This window comes from Sorex fumeus, unplaced genomic scaffold, assembly GCF_029834395.1.
Source record: "Sorex fumeus unplaced genomic scaffold, SorFum_2.1 ptg000122l, whole genome shotgun sequence".
NCBI lineage: Eukaryota > Metazoa > Chordata > Mammalia > Eulipotyphla > Soricidae > Sorex > Sorex fumeus.
Genome location: NW_026606179.1, coordinates 13,763,530 through 13,783,197, shown reverse-complemented (window position 1 = coordinate 13,783,197; position 19,668 = coordinate 13,763,530). Strand labels below are relative to the sequence as shown.

At 61.3% G+C, this 19,668-nt stretch overlaps 2 protein-coding genes across 5 annotated transcripts; both read right to left on the bottom strand.

Annotated features, from left to right (window-relative positions):
- Positions 1–326: 326 nt before the first annotated feature.
- On the bottom strand, positions 327–7,979 carry DMPK (DM1 protein kinase). Of its 4 annotated transcripts, none has more exons than XM_056137171.1 (15): positions 7,660–7,979; positions 5,945–6,036; positions 5,665–5,748; positions 5,471–5,566; positions 4,914–5,062; positions 4,687–4,780; positions 4,306–4,512; positions 3,975–4,223; positions 3,343–3,428; positions 2,891–2,981; positions 2,285–2,559; positions 2,101–2,198; positions 1,913–1,959; positions 1,532–1,617; positions 327–1,214 (listed from the first exon to the last, which is right to left on the bottom strand). In XM_056137171.1, exons 1-15 carry the CDS (start codon positions 7,817–7,819, stop codon positions 1,055–1,057), a joined length of 1,974 nt encoding a protein of 657 aa, XP_055993146.1. In that variant the 5' UTR covers positions 7,820–7,979; the 3' UTR covers positions 327–1,054. The 4 variants fall into 4 exon arrangements, with proteins under 4 accessions (XP_055993146.1, XP_055993145.1, XP_055993144.1 ...); XM_056137170.1 differs by having other exon boundaries at positions 1,532–1,621; positions 3,960–4,223; positions 7,660–7,978; XM_056137169.1 differs by having other exon boundaries at positions 3,960–4,223; positions 7,660–7,978.
- An 845-nt stretch (positions 7,980–8,824) lies between these two features.
- DMWD (DM1 locus, WD repeat containing) lies at positions 8,825–15,952 on the bottom strand. Its single transcript, XM_056137173.1, has 4 exons — positions 15,444–15,952; positions 14,059–14,241; positions 10,056–11,294; positions 8,825–9,306 (listed from the first exon to the last, which is right to left on the bottom strand). Exons 1-4 carry the CDS (start codon positions 15,882–15,884, stop codon positions 9,259–9,261), a joined length of 1,911 nt encoding a protein of 636 aa, XP_055993148.1. The 5' UTR covers positions 15,885–15,952; the 3' UTR covers positions 8,825–9,258.
- Between the last annotated feature and the right edge of the window lie 3,716 nt (positions 15,953–19,668).

Below are 19,668 nucleotides of genomic sequence, written 5' to 3'. Positions count from 1 at the left end.
ATGCGCGTGGCGCGCGCAGGCGCAGTGCTAGGAGGAGGGCGGAGCGCGCGACCCGCCCAACCCCTTTTTCGTCCCGGAGACCGGGCGGCACAGCTGGGCCACAGCTGGGCGAGGGGCGGTGCCTCCGGGTGGCCCACTCGCCTTTTTCCATTGGCCGGGGGGGCCTAAGGCACGCCCCCTCCTTCCCCTCAGCCCTGATTCGTCCGCCTGGAGTCCTGCTAGCTCAGCCAATGCATTGGCCGCCTCCCCATCGCCTGTTGATTGGCCCGCTGAGCATCCTCCCACCCAGAACGCAAACAGTTCGGACGAGTCTTTGGGAGCTTAGGGCAAGACAAGGGGCATTTTATTTGCGAGGGTCGGGGGTGGGGTACTAGGTGGGGAGAGACAATAAATACCGAGGAATGTCGGGGTCTCAGTGCATCCAAAACGTGGATTAAGGTACCGGGGTCCTGGAGCCTGTCAGCTAGTCGGAGGACAGGTCAATAAATACCCAAACCGCCAGGGCGGACGAACGGAGCAAATCGCCAAGGCGGGAGAGCAGCTCGCGTGAGGAGGGCGCGGGGGTTGTCCCCGAAAAAGCGGGACAGGCAAACAACAAAAACCGAGAGCTTCCAAGAAAGCAGGCAGAGCTCACGCTAGAGAAGAGAACGTTCCCGGGTGAGCAGGGCCTAATATAAAAGAATTTGTGGTTGGTGAGCTGCTGTGTGTTGGGCCGGGAGAAGGGGTGTGCATAGTGGGTGCAAAACGGCCGGCCGAGCCCTGGCCCTTTTGGACTTTTATAGACCGCAGTTTGTTCGTGCACTTCGGGGCCTCAGCGTAGCCGTTGAAAGGAAGGACTCGCGCGACGCTCCCGGCGACTGTAGCAGCATTCCTAGTTTACAAGCCTCCTTTGAACCCCTACTCTCGGGCCTAGGACTCGGCTCCACCCTCCCCGGCCGCCAGGGGGCTGGCCCGGATCACAGGGCTGCAGGGGAGGGAGAGTGGGGCGGAAACCTGGGCCGTGGCGGAGTCACCCATCCCTCCAGTGGGTCACAAGTTGAGAACAAACTGGGGTCTAGGGTTCAGGGGACGAAGACGGCTCCCGGGTGGCGCCAGACCTGGGCGAGTTGGCCGGTGCAGGCCACCAACCCAGTGCAGCCCAGGGTGGCGGCAGCAGCCAGAGCAGCGGCGAACAGGAGCAGGGCACGCGCCTCCGATAGGCCACACTTAGGGACCTGCGGGCGACAGGGAGGGATGAGCACTGCGGCGCCCGATTGGCTGGGGATGCGCATCCGCCCACACCCACGCCCACATTGGGAACACAACCCCCGCCTCCCCCGGGCAGCTGTGGTTGTCGGCTCGCGGGCCTCAAGGCTCGTCCACACTTGCTATTGGCTGCTCCCTAGCGGCCCGTGCTGGTTGGCTGCCCGGACATCGTCCCGCCCCCGGTGGAGGCGCGGCTAAGCGCAAGCGGCTCTGGGGGGCGGAGGGGGGGCGGAGCGAGGCGGGGGGGGGGGGGGGGGGCGAGGGGGCGGTGAGCAGCGCGACATACCCTGGCAGGGAGCAGCAGGTGGCGGCGGTGCAGGGGGCCTGGCCCCACCAGCGGGCACTGGCCCAGAGCCACGGCCGGGGGGCCATCTAGCTGGAGAGAGAAGGGACAGGTGACCCGATCGGAGCCCAGCCTGCTAGGCTGCCCTCGGCGGGGGATTGAGGTGGCCAGAGTGAGTGGAAGTGGCTGTCGGGGAGGGAACCTTGGGGAGATCCCGGAGAGCGTTTGATAAGTTTTAGCCAGGATCGATGTGGGGCTGAATGGAGGGTGTTGGTCTCCCGAAGCCTCATAGAAGGCTGGCGAGCCCTAAATCTGAAAGGGGGCGGGGCGGGGGGTCCGCATAGGGGAGAGCAGGCCTGAGGCAGGGTAAAAGAGGGGTCTTACATGGGAAGGTGGATCCGTGGCCCGGGGTGGGGGAACCCCCGTGATAGCTGGAAGGAGAAGAGAGAGGCATAGGGCGCGTGGCGGCGTGCCCCAGCCTGGGCCCCTCGCCCTCCCCCAGGTGTCCACACGCACCACTTGTCCCACCACCCCACGGGCGCCCTCGGGAAAGGTGTGGAGGGGGGACTCACCTGGTGCACCCCGGGGCTGCATCAGCTCCATCCGCTCCTGCAGCTGTCGCACCAGCGCCTCCAGATCCCGGTTCCGGGCCTCGGCCTCCCGGAGTTGACTGCCAGGATGGACAGGGCACAGGTGAGAGGCTACACGAGGTGGCTCAGGCCCCTGCGCTCGCCCGGGTCCCTGGCGGTCCCACACCTGGCAAAGTTGCGGTTGGCAGTGCGGATGACCTCCAGCTCGCGACTCAGACTCTGCCGGGTAAACATTTCCTCCTCCAAGGCGTCCTGCAGCTCCCGCAGGGTCACCTCTGCCTCTGCTACCGCCGCCTCTGCCATGGCCACCGCCGGAACGGCCTCCGCTATGGCCACTATGGGAAGGGCGGCTGCCGGCACTGCCTCTGCCATGGCCTCTGCTGGGATGGCCGCTACTGGGATGGCCTCTGCCACAATGGCTTCTGGAACTTTCACTTTAGCCTAGGGGCCGGAACCAGGTTTAGGGCCGGCTAGCTGGAGTCTGGGACTTCCCTTTCTAGCCTGAGACCCTCCTTGTCCTTTACTCACCCCCAGCTCTGTCCACTGGATCTTTCTGGAATCCCCCCGGCTCTTGCTGTGTCCCAAAGCCCAACCTCCACCTGCTTTCCATCCCTGCCAGCTCCCCTGCTCCCAGGCTGGGTTCCCCTGCCCCCTCAGAAAGCCCCCATATTTACACCAAAATAATCTCTACTAGTGACTAAACCTGCCCAATGCCCAACACTGTGTGGCCTGTCCAGAACCTCCCGCTGTCTCCTCCATCATTCACTGTCACCTTCACAGAGGGCACTGGGGGCTCCATGCCAGGAGCAGGCGCAGGCTTGGACTCCAGCTCCATCGGTGTATGGCCCCGGACCTCATTGTCCCTGCGAGGGGAAGATCTGGGAGCTGGTGGTGCTGATCCCCAAGGGAACTCGGAGTCCCTGGGAGGGGAAAACTGGGAGCTGGAGGCAGTGATTCCCTGGGGGAATTGAGCCAAGGCCCTGGAGCCAGTGGGCCCAGAGCACAGACCCACCCCGAAAGGCTGTCTGGGATCTGAGAGGACAGAGCAGAAGGAACCCCCTGCCAGCTGGTGGGTCAGGTCCTCCTCCTGTGATACCCAGTAAGGGCTCACAGCTCTGGGATCTAGGAAGTCCTAAGACAATAGTTAAAAGACTCTCCTGCAGTTCTCAGGGGGATGGCTGGGCAGAGGCGCCAGGCTTCCCAGCTCCCAGAGGCAGGGCTTACCTGAGGGCCATGCATGAGTAGGAAAAGCCCACGAATGGCAGGTGTACCCCCAGTGGCATGCCTTCCCGCATGTCCGACAGCGTCTCCTGTTCGAGGTATGCGTGAAATGGAGGGTGCCTGCTTTAGTGCTCGCCCCGCACCTCAGTCTGTTCTGCTGAAACGCCCCTCCACCCAGCCCAGCCAGCATGGGGCCTAGCTACCACCTCTCCCTCACTCTCTTCACTGACATTTGCCACCATGAGTACATGAGGGCTGGGACCAGGGCTGAGCCGGCTTCCAGGTGTGTCCTGCAGTGTCCAGATCAGGGTACTCAGACAGTGCAGGTAATGATTGGGAGAGGGCCCTCTGGGTGCTCTCCTGACTCCTGCCATCACTTCTCCTCAGTCTCGGTTTCAGCTCAGATGGCTCCTTGCTCCAGGAAGCCCTCCAGGCCCTTCCATTCTAGGGCACCAGGGCCTGGGGGAAGTCTGTGGCCCCTCAACATTGAGAGTCTAGGTCGCCCTAGCTCCCTTGGTGCTCAAGAGAAGGAATGATTTCAGGGATCCCAGATGGGGGCTATCCTACCCCTATTTATGGGGGTGCGCATACCCTGGGCGAGCAGGAAAACAGGTACCTACCCCGCCCCCGCTCACCATGGCAGTGAGCCCGTCCTCCACCAAGTCGAAGTTACATGTGTCAGTCGCACCCTCAAAATCTGGTGTAAAGGGGGGCATGCTGTCACGGAGACAGTCCCAGTCGAGGCCAAAGAAAAAGGGGTGCTTCCGGAAATCGGCGGCTCCGTTCCGGCCAAGCCGCACCTCCGGGGGACAGAGTAGCCGCAGAATGAGGTCGCGAGCCTCCTCAGGGACCCCCACGTCCGTCCGTGGTAGACACAGGTGCTCCTGCTCGGAGGAGAGGGAAATGGTTGGGGGGCGTCGGCCAGGAGCAGATGCAGCAAGCGAGGGGGCCCCAGAGCCCGCTCACCTTGTAGTGCACGATCTTGCCGTAGGTTTCCGCCGTGGAGTCGGCGTAGAAGGGCGTCTGGCCATAGAACATTTCATAGGCGAACACGCCCAGCGCCCACCAGTCGCACTCAGGACCGTAGCTGCCTGGCCCGGGCCCACCGCCCACGGCCTGCAGGATCTCGGGGGACAGGTAGTCTGGGGTGCCCACAGCCACCAGTGACCGCACCTGAGCCAATAGGACCAGAGCAGGGCTCGGCCCCGCCCATTCGCGCACTGGCTCCGCCCCTTCACTTAGCCCCGCCCCTGCAGTTTTAATTCTACGTGTGCCCCAGGCGGCAAAACCCGGGTTCCCCTTATTGTCACCTCACCGAACCGAACCCTTAAACTAGCACCGGCTCACCGTTCCGTCCGAACGCAACTTGAGGCAGGAGCCGAAGTCAGCCAAGCGGATGTGGCCACAGCGGTCCAGCAGGATATTGTCAGGTTTGATGTCCCTGGGCAAAGGGGCGGGGGCAGCGCGTCCACCTGAGGCTCCCTCTGGGCAGTGCCGCAGCTTCGGGCCCTCTCCAAGCCCCACCCTCCAGGCCGCCTCCACAGGCCCCGCCCCTCGGCTCGCAGGGTGCCCACCTGTGCACGTAGCCCAGCTGGTGCACCGAATCGATGGCCATGACAATCTCGGCCAGGTAGAAGCGCGCCATCTCGGCCGGAATCCGCTCCCCAAACTTGCTCAGCAGCGTGAGCAGGTCCCCGCCCACGTAGTACTCCATAACCAGGTACTGGAGGGGGCGTCATGCGGGGTCTGTAGCCCCCCCCTGGGCGCCAGTGGCTGACATCCCGGGGGGCTTCCAGAGACAGCCCGTCCCTGGGCAGAGACCTGCAGTCCCGGTGCCAAGACGCCTCCCACGTCAAGTCAGAGACACACAACGCCCTCCCCCCAGTCCTCCCGCAATTAAAAACAATTCTCCTTATAGGTCTTCGGCAGGTTCACACTTCACACGCGTTAGGGAGAACCCAGTGACCCCACTGGGGACCCCAGAGTCGCGATCCTTTGCAGGAGTCGGCATCTGTCTGCCTTCCCTCAGCACCAAGGGGACATTTTTCCACGCCAAGTCAGAAGACATTTCCAGGCAGCGCCCCTCCTATCCCTGCACCCCAGCTGGATGCAGTCCCCGCCTGGGGCTCACCAGGTAGTTCTCGTCCTGGAATGCGAAGTGCAGCTGTGTGATCCAGCGCCGGTCCCCGTTCACCAACACGTCCCTCTCCTCCCGAAAGCACGACACCTGTGAACGGGCACGAGGTGGGCAATGGGGGGTGGGGCGCCTAAGTGGGACGTGGGGAGGGGTGTCCTCAGCACCCCGCGACCCAGCACCGCCCTCACCTCGCCTCTCTTCAGCATGTCCCACTTATTCATGATCTTCATGGCGAACACCTGACCTGTCTGCTTCATCTTCACCACTGCTACCTGAAAGGCGAACAGGGCGAGCGCGAGGGCGGGGTCAGGGCGGGGCCTGTTGGGACACGCCCCCCTAGGCGGCCCGCCCCGCGGCCGAGAGCCCCGCCCCTCAGCCGGTCCCAAGTCCTCAACTCATTCATCAATTTCGAAGGCCCCGCCTCATCCTAAGCCCCGCCCAGCGCGAACTCTCCCGGCCCGGCCTCACCTCACTGAACGCCCCGCGTCCGATCACCTTCAGAATCTCAAAGTCATCCCGCCGCAGTCGGGCCTCCTTAAGCCTCGCCGCGATGGGCTCCACTGGGGGCCAGGAAGGGAGAGCCGAGGGTCACGGGGCCAGTTTGAGAAGTCCTACCCTCTGCATCCCATTTTTTGGGGGGGAATTTTTGAGACACACCAGATGGTGCTCAGGATTCGCTCCTGCACTCAGGGATCACTCCTGGAGGGCTCAGGGCACCATATGGGGTGCCCGGGATCTAATCCCGGTCAGCTGCATGCAGGCCCGGCAAGAGCCCTACCTGCTGTACTATTGCTCAGGCCCCTGCCCAGTTCCAAGCCTTAGGACTGTGCTGCCAGAGACATCTGGGAGTGTCCCTGCTGGAAAGTGGGGGGGGCAGGTGTCCCCCTTAGGAGCAGGCATTGGGTCAAAGCTGTGAGGGCATGGGAGAAAAGGAGAGTAACATAGCTGAGAAGAGGAACTAACTAAAGCCCAGAGGCCGAAGAAACGAGATGTTGGAGCTCCCTGGTTTCAGGGCCCCTATCTGGGATGATTCGGGGCTCTCTTCCGCGCTGGGGGCAGGGTCCTATATGGGGGCTTCCCCCCTCCCCTCCCAGGAGGCACCTCATTTCCAGTTGGGGAAAGGGGGAGCTGGGATGAAGACTGGTGACTTGGGGAACTGGAGAGAGGAAGTCTGGATCCCCAGGGTTCAAAGCAGATTGGATGCAAGTGGCTGGAGAGAGGAGAGTGCGGGTTTGGGGTTTGAGCGGGGAGACCAGAACCTGCAGGCTGGGAGAGCAGGGGAGGACCAGCCGGGGCCCAGCCTGGGGGAGGGAGCAGAGAGCCAAGACATTGAGCCCTTTTAAGGCAGCGGGAAGAGGGGGCCCCCTCCCCCCAGGCAGCCTGACAGGGGAGGGGCCCACGGGATGCGGCTCAGGCCACAAAAGGAGCGCTCCCAAGGGAGCACGGACCCCTGCCCCCACCCCAGGTCTCAGTTTCCCCTGCTCAGGGCCAGGGGTCTTTGGAGGCTGAGCCTGGGCCTCCACTTTACATCTGGGAAATGGGAGGAAGATGCAGGGCTGTGTTGGAGAAAGAAGAAAAGAGGGAGCAGAAGGCGGGGAGATGGGGCACCCCGATAGTGACATGGAGTTGGAGATGCCCAGTGTCTCACAGCAAGCCACAGAGGGACGAACAGAGTGAGAGGGGGGTCAGAGAGAGAGACCCTGAGTCCTGGGGGGACTCCTTCTGTCCCTGAGGGAGGCCCGAGAGAGGTCATGGAGGGCAGGCCAGGGCCACCATGCTGACAGGTGCAAGGCATACCGAAGGGGTGCCGAGGACATGGAACCCACAAAGTGCACACCCACAACCCGAGGAGGGGTGCAGCCTGGCACACCCCGGGGGCCAGCCTGAGTCATGCACCACCACCCCCGCCCTGCTGGCCCCAGGGTCCGGGCACCTGTGGGGCGGCTGTTGAAGCTGGCGCCCAACACCTGCTCCTGGCGGTGTCTGTCCTGGCAGCTACCCTGCGCCCCGAGAAGCAGGCGCTACAGGGCCTCTGCTGGGGGGGTCGGGGGGCTCCCAATCCTAGGCCTAGACTGGGGAACGTGTTGGGGGGCTAAAAGGTTGTGCCCAGCCCAGCCTGGTGGCGCAGAGGGAAGAGGGATGTGGGGCCCCAGCACGGGTGCGCCCAGCAGGCAGCCACTCACCCCACTGCAAGAAGTCGGCCACGTACTTGTCCTGGGCCAGCTCGGAGGCGTCCAGCTCCTGGTGGACGCCCAGGAGAAGGTCGAGCAGGGGCTCCAGCCCCAGGAAGCCGGGGTCCAGCACCAGCTGCTGGAGCCGCCGCAGCCGCACCTCGGCTGACATATCGGCCAGACAGCACCATGGCCCCCTCCCCGGGCCAGGGTGTTGGGGTCCTCCCGTCACGGGGCCCGCTGGCGCCTGGACAGGCCCCGGGGCCCTGGCCGCATGTCCAGCGTCCCTGGTTGTCCCCTAGGCCTCTCTGGCCACTTCTCTGCTGGCCGCTGCTGCCTCCGCCTTCTCCCCACCCTCGGACGGCCCCCCTCCCGCCTCCCAGCCTTAACCCCTCTTGAGCCAGGCCCCCCCGAACTCCCTCCTCCTAGGGCCCCCTCAGAGGGTTCTGGTGTGAGATGAGGGCGGAGAATCTCAACTCCCAGCTCCCTGCTGCCCCCCAGGGAGGGAGTGGAGGAAGCCACAGGTTGGCCTGGGCCCTCCCACCCCCCGATGGGCCAATGGAGGTGCCAGGGGGAGAAAGGGCACAGTGACTCAGCCCGCACTCTCTTGGACTCCGGGAAGGTTTAAATTTAGCCCCAGGCCCTCTGTTAACGGGATGGTTTCTTGGCAGGAGTCTGGGAAGGGGTGACCCGCTAGCCAACGCCTGGGGGAGGCAAAGGAGCCCCCAAAATAGCTCCATGGCCCTGGGCAGCACAACCACATTCCTGCCCGGGCTAGGATTAGAAACAGATACATTTGGGGAGTGGAGGGTAGGCCCAGGGACGGCGGGGGTGGGGGTATGCTTCTCCCCTTTCCTTTTGGGGGACAGTTCTCCTGGAAAGCAGCCAAGTCCCCCTGAAGGTGCTGGAGGACAAGCAGAGGGTCAGAGCGGTCAGGGGCCTGTCTGGTCTGACCAGCCAAGGCTGACGGGCCATGAGAAGCGGAGGTGTCACCATGCAGAGGCCCCCTGCTCAGGGTTGGGGTCCCCTGCTCAGGCACCAGTAATCTCGGCTTCCCCTCCCCTCCCGGAGGCCGGGAGGGGCTATCTTGGGGGAACCCTGCACAGATCCTGGGACGGCGCCGACGCATGCGCACTCCCACCCCCACCTCCCAAGCTTGGCGGAAGAACAGACTCAGTGAAAACGGGAGCTTTAGTATAAATACGCGTGGGGGGGGGGGGCCAGGAGCGGCCATAATTTAACACTCTTCAAAAGCACAGACGGCAGCAAGGGAGGGGGCGCCCCCGCCCTGCCCAGGCTCGGGGGCACACAGAGCAGGGGCTGTCAAGGGCAGGGCCGGACCCAGTGACAGGGCGCATGCCGGGGCAGGGACACTGATGCGCAGGGGAAGGGTCGTGGTACTTGGCAGTAGAGGGGACAGAGCCCGGACACAAGGGACACCTTCCCCATATCCGGGCCGGTCCTGGTGACCCTCTGTCCCCCCAGATTTGTGCAGGGGGGGGGCGGTCCCTCCTTCATGGTCAGTCTTGTTAGTAACGGTGATCCTTGCGGTCAGCAGGGAGGGTCATGGCTAGGAGGCAGGGGGCGTGGGGAACCCCAACATCCATGGCTTCACACCACTGTGCCGCTCGGGGAGTTGCCAGGCTGGGAGGAGATGCCCTGGGAAGAGGAGGGGACAGGGGGTAAGCACTGCCCGCCTGCAGCCCCCATGGCTGCTCCCTCCCTCCGGCTTAGCCCAGCTCGCTCAGGGTGCAGTGCGCAGCCCTTCCCACCGCTGGACCCAAGACAATCACTCCACTCGTCCTGGGCTGAGTCTGCATGGGGTGGGGCAGGAAGAGGCAGGGGAAGGGGGGGATTCTGAGACTCTGGGATGCAGCCTGGGGCTGACTTCCTTTCCATCTGAAGCCCTGCTGAGGGCCTTGCCTGCCTCTTTCCTTACACCCATCCGGGACGCTGCCATTCCCATGGGGCTCGGCAAGGAACCCCTGCAGCTCGTACCACTACACCTGGACCTCTCGCCCGGGATCCAAGGTGCTGGGCTGGGGCTCCCCTACCAGGCCCTACGTGAACCCCCCCGGACAGCCTTCCTGTGCTAAGGAGTGATAAAGGCCCCCGGGGAGCCATCACCAACCAACCCAGTACCCCACTGGAGGCGGCCCTGGTCCCCAGGCTTGTGCAGGGGGCCCTCACCTCTTGATCATGCAGGGTTGCGCCGAACACCCGCCAGTCACCCTGGAACATCTGTTACTGGCGCCGGAGAGGGGACAGAGGGCAGGGCAAGCTCACAGGCCCTACCTGGGTTTGATCTGCAGCCTCACAGGATTCCCCCAAGCCCCACCAGGAGCAGCCCCCGAGCACTGCTGGGTGTGGCCCCCAAACACCTATCGGTCACTTCCCTGGGCACTCACCGCTTTGCCAGGCCGTGCCCAGGTGCAGATGAGGCCCTCCTGGCAGGCCGTGATGATGCAGTCCTCGAGGAACAGGAGGACGGTCAGGCGCTCCTGCGCGATCTTCTTGCACACCAGCGGCTCGAGCAGCGGCACCTCGTGGATGCGTGGGCACAGCGCGGTGCCCAGCACCTTGGCGGGGTCCAGGCGGCTGCGCGGGGCCGGCCCACTGGGCTTGTCGCCGGCCGCACCACCGCGGCTAATATTGCCCAGGCTGTGGTAGCGCTTGTGCTCCTTGTCGGCACTGCGGTCGCGGTCGCGGCGCTCCTGCAGTGTGAGCGTGGCGAAGCGGCCGATGCTGAAGGGCGTGCCCGGCTCGGCTGCAGTGCTGGGGGTGCCCGCCTTGCCGCTGCCCGCTGGGTGCGGGAGGCTGTTGGAACGCGACAGGGAGCGGGGCAGGGGCCCGGGGCCCGGCTCGCAGCCCCGCGAGGGCCCTGTGGCTGGCGGTGGGGTGCCAGGGAGGGTGCGGGTGCGGGCCAGCGGTGGGTGCGGGTACAGCACGTCTTCTGTGAGGTCCCACAGGCAGAACTGCGTGTCCTGGCCAGCCGAGCCGAAGCGGTAGGTAATGGAGCCTGCCTTGGGCAGCGGGGACAGGGGCGCCGAGCCCGGGCCCGCCGGCTCCTCCTCCTCCTCCCCGCTGCGCTCCCCATCCCCTCCGGACGCCGCTGCCTCCTCTGCCCGAGTGGTGTAGGGGTCAAACGCCACGGCATTGACCCAGGACTTGTGGCCATGGCCTCGAGCCACCACGCGGCCCTCGGCAAAGGACCAGACGGTGACCAGGTCGTCCTCGCCGCCCGTCACGACGTAGCGGCCGTCGGGGCTCCAGCACACGCACAGCAGCCCCCCGAAGTAGCTCTTCATGAGGCCGCGCAGGAGCATGGAGTCGAAGTGGAAGACGCGCAGGCAGCCGTCCTGGCTGACGCAGGCCAGGTGGCGGCCGTCGGGGGAGAAGGCGAACTCGTTGAGGGGGCCCTCGCCCACGGCCCACTTGGCCAGCGGGTTGCGGGGTGCCTTGCTCTTGGCTGCGTAGACGGCGAAGCCCTCGCCCTGCTTGAGCAGGCTGTACTGCGGCGGCGCCGAGGCGCACGGGTGGCTGACGTTGTACAGGTAGAGGTGGCCGCTGGCGTGCGATGCCAGGAACAGGCTCTCAGACTCTGGCAGCCACTTCAGGTAGGTCACCTTGGTCTTGTCAATCAGCCGCTGCCGGGAGGGTGGGGGGAGGGGGTCACAGCGGCGATGGGAGGAGGCCCCACAGTTGGCCCCGCGCTCCCCCCATCCCCGCTTCCCCAGACATGGCCCACTGAGCACGGACACCTCCCGAGCCGCCCCCACCTGCCCACTCCAGCAGGCAGAGCGGTCCCACAGGCGGCACTGGCTGGCTCCTGCCTCCCCCGCCCCCCGCCCCTGCCTCCCACGTCAGAGCAGCGCCCATTTCCTCCTGGCTCACATCCTTCCAGAAATCACGCGTCTGTTCTCCAGCAGCTCACTACCCCCTCTCTCTACCCCTCCTGCCCCCAGACCCACAGCCATGGTAGGGCCCTCCAGGTCAGAGAGACCCAGGCAAACTGGTTTTGGCGTCCTCTGAGCATCCCCATTCTTGTCCAAGCGGCCATTCTCAGTCACCAGGCCCGAAGCCCTGGAGCCCAGCTCTGTCCAGAGCCTTCCCTGAGACACAGCAGCATCTCATGGTGACTCAATTCTGTTCTCTGCCTCCGATGAACCCCAGGGAGGTCCCCAAAGCCAACATCTCCTGCGGGTCTCCCAGCTATTTCAGGGGCCCATTTACCCCCACCTCCTGCCCATCCCATTAACTGCTCTGGCCTTTTGGCCTTTCGGTAATTGTGCTTCCAGTCCTTTGTCCTGGCTGCTCCTACTGCACAGTGCTCTGGGGCTACTCCGGGCTGGGGGCCCATGTGGTGCTGGGGATGGACCACGGCCTCCTGCAGGCAAGGCTGCTGCTTCAGTCCAGCGAGTTGCCTCCCACCACGGAGTACCTAGTCCAATGCCCCCACCCCTCCCCGCTCCCCAGTGAGGGTTCTCTGATGCTCTGGTGGCTGCCTAACCGGCTGCAAACGACCTGTGTTTATAATAAGACCCAGCCCAGTGTCCAATCCCTGCTTAGAACAAGGCCCAGCTCAGTGTCCAATCCCTGCTTAGAACAAGGCCCAGCCCAGCGTCCAATCCCTGCTCAGAACAAGGCCCAGCTCAGCGTCTAATCCCTGCTCAGAACAAGGCCCAGCCCAGTGTCCAATCCCTGCTCAGAACAAGGCCCAGCTCAGCGTCCAATCCCTGCTCAGAACAAGGCCCAGCCCAGTGTCCAATCCCTGCTCAGAACAAGGCCCAGCTCAGCGTCCAATTCCTGCTCAGAACAAGGCCCAGCTCAGTGTCCAATCCCTGCTCAGAACAAGCCCAGCCCAGTGTCCAATCCCTGCTCAGAACAAGGCCCAGCTCAGCGTCCAATCCCTGCTCAGAACAAGGCCCAGCTCAGCGTCCAATCCCTGCTCAGAACAAGGCCCAGCCCAGTGTCTAATCCCTGCTCAGAACAAGGCCCAGCTCAGTGTCCAATCCCTGCTCAGAACAAGGCCCAGCTCAGTGTCCAATCCCTGCTTAGAACAAGCCCAGCCCAGCGTCCAATCCCTGCTCAGAACAAGGCCCAGCTCAGCGTCCAATCCCTGCTCAGAACAAGGCCCAGCTCAGCGTCCAATCCCTGCTCAGAACAAGGCCCAGCTCAGCGTCCAATCCCTGCTCAGAACAAGGCCCAGCTCAGCGTCCAATCCCTGCTCAGAACAAGGCCCAGCTCAGTGTCCAATCCCTGCTTAGAACAAGCCCAGCCCAGTGTCCAATCCCTGCTTAGAACAAGGCCCAGCTCAGTGTCCAATCACCGCTTAGAACAAGGCCCAGCTCAGTGTCCAATCCCTGCTTAGAACAAGGCCCAGCTCAGTGTCCAATCACCACTTACAACAATGCCCAGGCTAGAATGCTAGTATAGCTGGCAGGGCACTTGCCTTGCATATGGCTGACCTGGGTTTGCTCCCCAGCATCCCACATGGTCCCCTGAGCCTGCCAGGAGTGATTCCTGACTACAGAGCCAGAGGTAAGTCCTGAGCATCGCCAGGTGGTCCAAAAACAAACAAACAAACAAAGAAATGAGAAACTAACAAAGCCCAATTCAGCGTCCATTCACCACTCTGGCAATGGGCGAGCTGCTGCCTCCCCATCCACTCTCTGCTCTGCTCCTTCCTGCCAGTCCCTCATGGGTGCTGCATCTTTGGGCACTTCCACTGGCCCAGGAGCGACTCGCTGGACAAGGAGAGGCTCTGCCCATGGCTAAACCTTTCCTTCAGTGCCAAGTCCAATGAGGACCCCTTCTGGGTGGCCAGCAGTGCTAGGGTGTAGGGAAGAGGCTCCCCTTCCGCAGAGGAGGAAACTAAGGTTTCCAGAGAGAGCTTCAGTACTGCATCTTCCCAAAGCAACAGAATAAACAAGATAACAAGATAGCAACGTCTTGGTTTGGTTTTGGGATTTTTTTTTGGGGGTGGGGTACACCCAGGAGTAATTAAGGACTACTCCTGGTTGGGTTCTCAGGTGACCATGAGGTGCCAAGGATCAAGCCTCAGCCCTAAGCCTGTTCCAGTGCATTCAGCCAGTTCTCGGGCTGCTGCAGCATTGGAACGCAAGGCCCAGAGTGCCTGGGATTGGAAGAGTCGGGGCTCAGGCTTCAAGTCAGTTCCTCTGCTCAACCAGTGGCCTCCGTTCTGGCCTCAGTTCTGTAATCTACAAAATGGGCACCCAGTCCTACACCTACCAACCCACAGAACCTTAGGGAGTGTTCAGTCCAGAGTCTGGGCACTGCAAGTACAGCTGTCACCCCACTATCCTATCGGTCACTCCAGCCCCGGGCACCCCTCAGGCCCACCCCACACTGCTACCCCCAGGAGGCTGCGGTCTCGGGGCCCCAAATCACCTCTTCATTGAACAGCTTGCTGGTGTCTTTCTTAATGAGATCCAGGTACTGCACCTGGCCGGCCGAGAAGCCCACCAGCAGGGAGATGGTCTCTGTCGCCGCTGTGAACTGGTTGAAATCGTGGCAGGTGGGCTGGGTTCCCTTGTAGATACGCTTGTCGATGGGTTTGTTGAGGTCGATGGACTTGAGGAAGAGAGAAAAGGAGTTAATGGCACGTGCCCACAATGAGGAAGGAAGAGGGTGTTGAGGTTGGAGGGAAACCACAAAGAGGAAGAAGTGCCTTTACTCCCCCAGGCTGGCGGGCAGGGAGGGTGTGACCGCAGGCAGGAAGGAGGACCCAAAACACAAGAGACCCAGACAGGAAAGACCTCCCTTCTCCTCCCAAGTCTGTGTCACTTCAAAGTTGGACCCACCCCAAAGCTGGCCCACAGGGGCCAGGTTTGGGGTCCCTCCTAAGTCTTCCTGCCAAACCAACCTTGACTGCAGAATAGCCCTGGGATTTGGAGCCACCCTCTTTGAACGCACCCCAAGGCTCATCTTGGTCTAGTTGCCTGGGGCTCAGTCACAAAAGGACCTGGAGTTACCTTCAGTTTGCAATCCCCAGACCTGGGGATCCCCTTTACCGTTGGGAGACCTGCCTAAATAGGTCCAGTACTTTTTTTTTTTTTTTGCTTTTTGGGTCACACACAGCAATGCACAGGGGTTACTTCTGGCTCATGCACTCAGGAATTACTCCTGGCGTTGCTCGGGGGACCATATGGGATGCTGGGAATCGAACCCGGGTCGGCCGCGTGCAAGGCAAACACCCTAACCGCTGTGCTATCACTCCAGCCCCAGGTCCTATATTTGAAGTCTTTTCACCACTTCCCACAAGCCGTGCTCTCATCTCCTCTGAGCTCATGTCACCACCAACCTGGCCCCTGCGGCTCTCCCCACCCTCCCCAGCACACTGCCAGTTTTCTCTGGAATCCCATTCAACTCCCGGATTCCCCTGACCTCTATGCCCCCCCAATCCCTTCTAGAACTATCCTCAAGTCTGCGCTCCCCACGCCTGGAGACAGCACCCCTCTCCCCCACATCCCGATGGCCATACCCCTGGGTTCTCCATCACCTTAAGAGTCACCTACAGCACGCCGCCAGCGAGATGCCCCTGGCGATCCAGGCTCCCCATCACCTCCGGCGCACCTCATCCCGTCCCGAGGGCCCCAGACCCGGGGCTCAAACCTGCTCTCAAGGTTTCCTGTCCTCCTCCGGGAAGCTGGCACGCCCGGGCCCTGCACCACCTCTCAAGGCTCCCGAACCATCCTCATCCCCTCCAAGGGGCCCTCCTGCCAGGAGGAACCATCCCATCCTGGGGGCCGGGGCCCCGGGCTCCGGCCGCTCACCCGCTGGCTCCCGCGGCGGCAGCAGCCGGGGTAGAAGTAGAGCTCGCGGCCCAGGTTGAAGCAGACGCGGTCGCCTCCCGCGCCCAGGCCGGCGGGCGTGGCGGGCGGCTCCCCGGAGCCGGCGCCGTCGGGCTCGCCGAGGCGCACGAGGCTGAGGCGCACGGCGGGCAGCGCGGGCCCGGGCCCGGGGCCTGCGGGCGGCGGGGACGACGCGGGGCCTGCGGCGCCGGGACCCGCGGAGGACGCGGGGCCGGGCGGGGGCTGCGGCGGCTGCGGCGGCGCCGGGGTCTGCGCGGAAGCCGGCCCGGAGCGGCGAGCGGCGCCGTCGCCCGGGAGCAGCTTGTAGAAGCCCTCGCGGGTGCGGAACTGCGACTTGATCTCCGCGCAGTCCCCCATGGCGGCGCCGGGGCCCGAGCCGCCCTCCGCGCCGCCCGCCGCCATCTTGGGCGCCCCCCGGGGCCCCGCCGCTGCCGGACCGCCGCCAGCCGCCGGGCCCCAGACGGAAGCCGCCCGCCGCGCCGGAAGAGGCGGGGCCGTCGCCTAGGCGACGCCTCTTCGATTGGCACCGGGCTGGAGTGGGGGTGGGACAAACCGGGCCTGTCGCTCGGGTAACGGTTCTGGCGCTGTGGGTGTGGTGCCCGGCGGGGGCGTGGTCTTCGCGGCTGAGACCGGCGATTGGTCGGCCGTGGGGGCGTGGCGCTTGTGGGAAAGAGGCGTGGCCGTTGGATACGCCGGTCCCGGTGCTTGTCCCTGGCGCAATCGTTGCTCGGAAACAGATTGCCTAGTAACAGAGGGACCCTAAAGGGCTGTGACCCTGGAGAGCTCAGCGGGCCTGAGTGCATGGTTTGGCCCAGCACCATATGGTCTCCAGACACCAACTCGCCCTCCAGCACGAGTACGCACACACGTTTAGCTGCTCCCCTCGCCCCCCAAACAGGAAAGGTCTACAGGAAAGAAAAAAACAGCTCAAACGGCTGGCACACCTTCCTGGCATGCACAAGAGCCTGAGGTTTCATCTTTGGCCCTGTTTAACCATCCCATCTACACACTGTCTTGCTGGCCCAGCACTTCTTGTTTTTTTTTTTTTTCTTTTTGGGTCACACCCGGCAATGCTCAGGGATTACTCCTGGCTCATGCACTCAGGAATTACTCCTGGCAGTGCTCGGGAGACCATATGGGATGCTGGGAATCAAACCCGGGTAGGCCATGTTGGCTGCGTAGAAGGCAAACGCCCTACCCGCTGTACTATCGCTCCAGCCCCTGGCCCAGCACTTGTGGGTACCCTCCTACACCCCCATGAAAAGGTCTCATCCTTATCCTGGCCTTCCCGTGACATCCCAGACCACCCTAGGTGAATCCTCAGATTCCGGCATTCATGCTCCTGAGCTGGTTACCATGACACCCCTGCAGGCGGATGACAACATCTTCAACTCTTCTTTTAACTATCTCCCCCTACCCTTCCCATGAACCTCCCAATCATCCTGAACCTCGGGCTCTCCATACAATGCCAAGAGGCTTGTCTGACCACTACTTGACCAATTCTAACCCCAAACACACCCCATTTCTCACCAACCTCGATTTTTGGACACAGTGTGAGGAGTTAGAGGTGACAGAAGGGGCTGAGATGAGGAGCCAGATGATACCAGGCTGTGCTCTTTCTGGAGCACAAGACGACCTTAGTTGATCCTGGCACCATGCTTCGCACCCCCTAAGCACCACTTGGAGAGAATTCAGAGCCCAGAGCCAGAGCCAGAGGTGCCCCCAAGCACCGCCAGGGAGGCCCAATAACCAAAAAGATCTCTCTTCAGGGGGCAGAACAATAGTATGGCATGGAGGACACTTACCTTGCACCTGGCTAACCCAGGTTTGATATCTGGCAGCCTCTAGGGTCCCCAGAGCACAGCCAGAGGTGATCCCTGAGCACAGAGCCAGGAGTAGTCCCTGAGTACCTCCCCCACAATAGAGTGATGATCATTTAAAAAGAAAGAGGGGGCCAAAGAGATAGGACAGTAGGTAAGGCCCTTGCCTTGCCTGTGGTTGACCTGGTTTTATCTCCAGCATCTCATAAGGGACTGAGATCTCCAAGCCTGCACGGTTTGGGACTGGACCTGTCAGTAGCTAGACAGTTACACCCTCCAACTGCCGTGTAACCCCAACAACGGCCAGGATCCAGAGATTATCACAACAAGCTCCCGGGAGAGCACAAGGCAGAGTCTCCTACCCTGTGTCTGACTATCCTCGCCAGGGCCCAACAGCTGAAGACCTCCAGGCCCCAACCAAGGCCTTACTGGGGCCACTCTCCACACACTTGGATAAGCCTCAGACATAACAGAACTGGCAGAGGAACCCAGGTGTGTGGGACCCGGGGCTGAGATCTCCAAGCCTGCACGGTTTGGGACTGGACCTGTCAGTAGCTAGACAGTTACACCCTGCAACTGCCGTGTAACCCCAACAATGGCCAGGATCCAGAGATTATCACAACAAGCTCCCGGGAGTGCGCGGCCGCATTTGTGGCCGTGCAACTATTTATTTACTTTTCTCTAAGTTTTCAGGGTACCTTAAATATCCTTAAATATCCAACCCGCACGGCAGAGCCTGGCAAGCTATCCGTAGTCTATGCCAAATAGACCAAATTGATATGCCAAATCCAGTAATAAATGGATCTCATTTCCCTAACCCTGAATATGCAGAGTCGAGAAGGATATGGAAGGAGAGGCTGATAAAACACCAAGGCAGACATAGGCTACCAAAACGCAGAAAAACAAAAATGATTGTCTGTACTTTTAATGCTCGTACGCTGGCATCTGCTGCATCCATTGAAGACCTTATGGTACAAGCACGAAAGATCAAGTACGACATCATTGGTCTGACCAAAACGAGAAGACATCAATCCCATCATGCTGTTTTCGACACTGGAGAAGAACTGTTCCTTGGAACATGTGATAAAAGAGGCGTCGGTGGTGTCGGTATCCTTGTAAACACAAACTTAGTCACGAGCATTGATTCATTTGAATGCCTAACAACCCAAATCGGACGATTACACTTGAATAAATGTGGCTCACTACCGGCAGTTTCTATCTTTGTTGTCTATGCACCAACATCCAGTTATGGTGAAAGAGAAACTGAGAAATTCTATGGAGCTGGAGAAGTTCTATAAAGAAGATCACACCTTCTACAAGATCATTGTCGGTGATTTTAATGCCAAGATAGGACCAAGAAGATCAGTCGATGAACTCCACATCGGAACCCATGGCCTGGAATGGAACGAACAGGGTGACAGACCGTCTGAGTTCATCATGTCAACCAAAACCTTCCATGGTAACTCACAATTCCAAAAGGCTGAATCTAAACGTTGGACATGGGAGTCTCCCGATGGACGGTTCCACAATGAAATAGACCACATCATATTCAATCGGCGGTTTTGCCTAACAGATGTTGCTGTTGTCCCAAAATTCCAAACGGGATCAGACCACCGTCTTCTTCGTGCAAAATTCTACCTCACAGAAAGAGGAGAAAAGAATGCAAGGTTTAAGAAGAGGACTCCCAGAACAACCACCAACTGGGAACTCTTTGGCTCTATTGCGGCAACATGGGAAGATGCCGTCATTGACAACATTGATGAGGAATACAATTGAATGATTCAGCACCTCCATGATTGTGCAAGGAATGCCAAGAGAGAGATAACCACAAAAAACCGTCTTTCTTCGAACACTCTTGAACTTATTCGCCAACGTGGCTTGGCACGTGCCTCAGGCAACCACAAGCGAACGTCCGAACTGGCAAAACAGTGCAGAGAAGCCATCAAGGATGACCTCAAAAACAGGAGAGCAGCAGTACTGGTAGATGCAGCAGAAGCTGGGAAAAACATTCGTAATGCCTGCCTGTCCTTCACCAACTACAAAACCAAGATGACTGCCCTCCGACATCATGATGGATCTATCACATCTTCCAGAAGGGCAATGGAGAAGATTATTCATGACTTCTACTCAGATCTCTTTAATAGCCACATCCACTTGCCCACATACCACATACCACATGATGGATATGTCGTTCCCAATGTTCTCCCTTCCGAAATCCAACATGCCATCTCGTCGGTAAAGAAACAAAGAGCACCTGGCCCAGACAAGATCAGACCTGAACACCTGAAGAACTTACCTTCAGTACTCATCAATACATTGGCTCGACTCTTCACACGCTACCTGTCTGAATGCAAGGTTCCATCCCA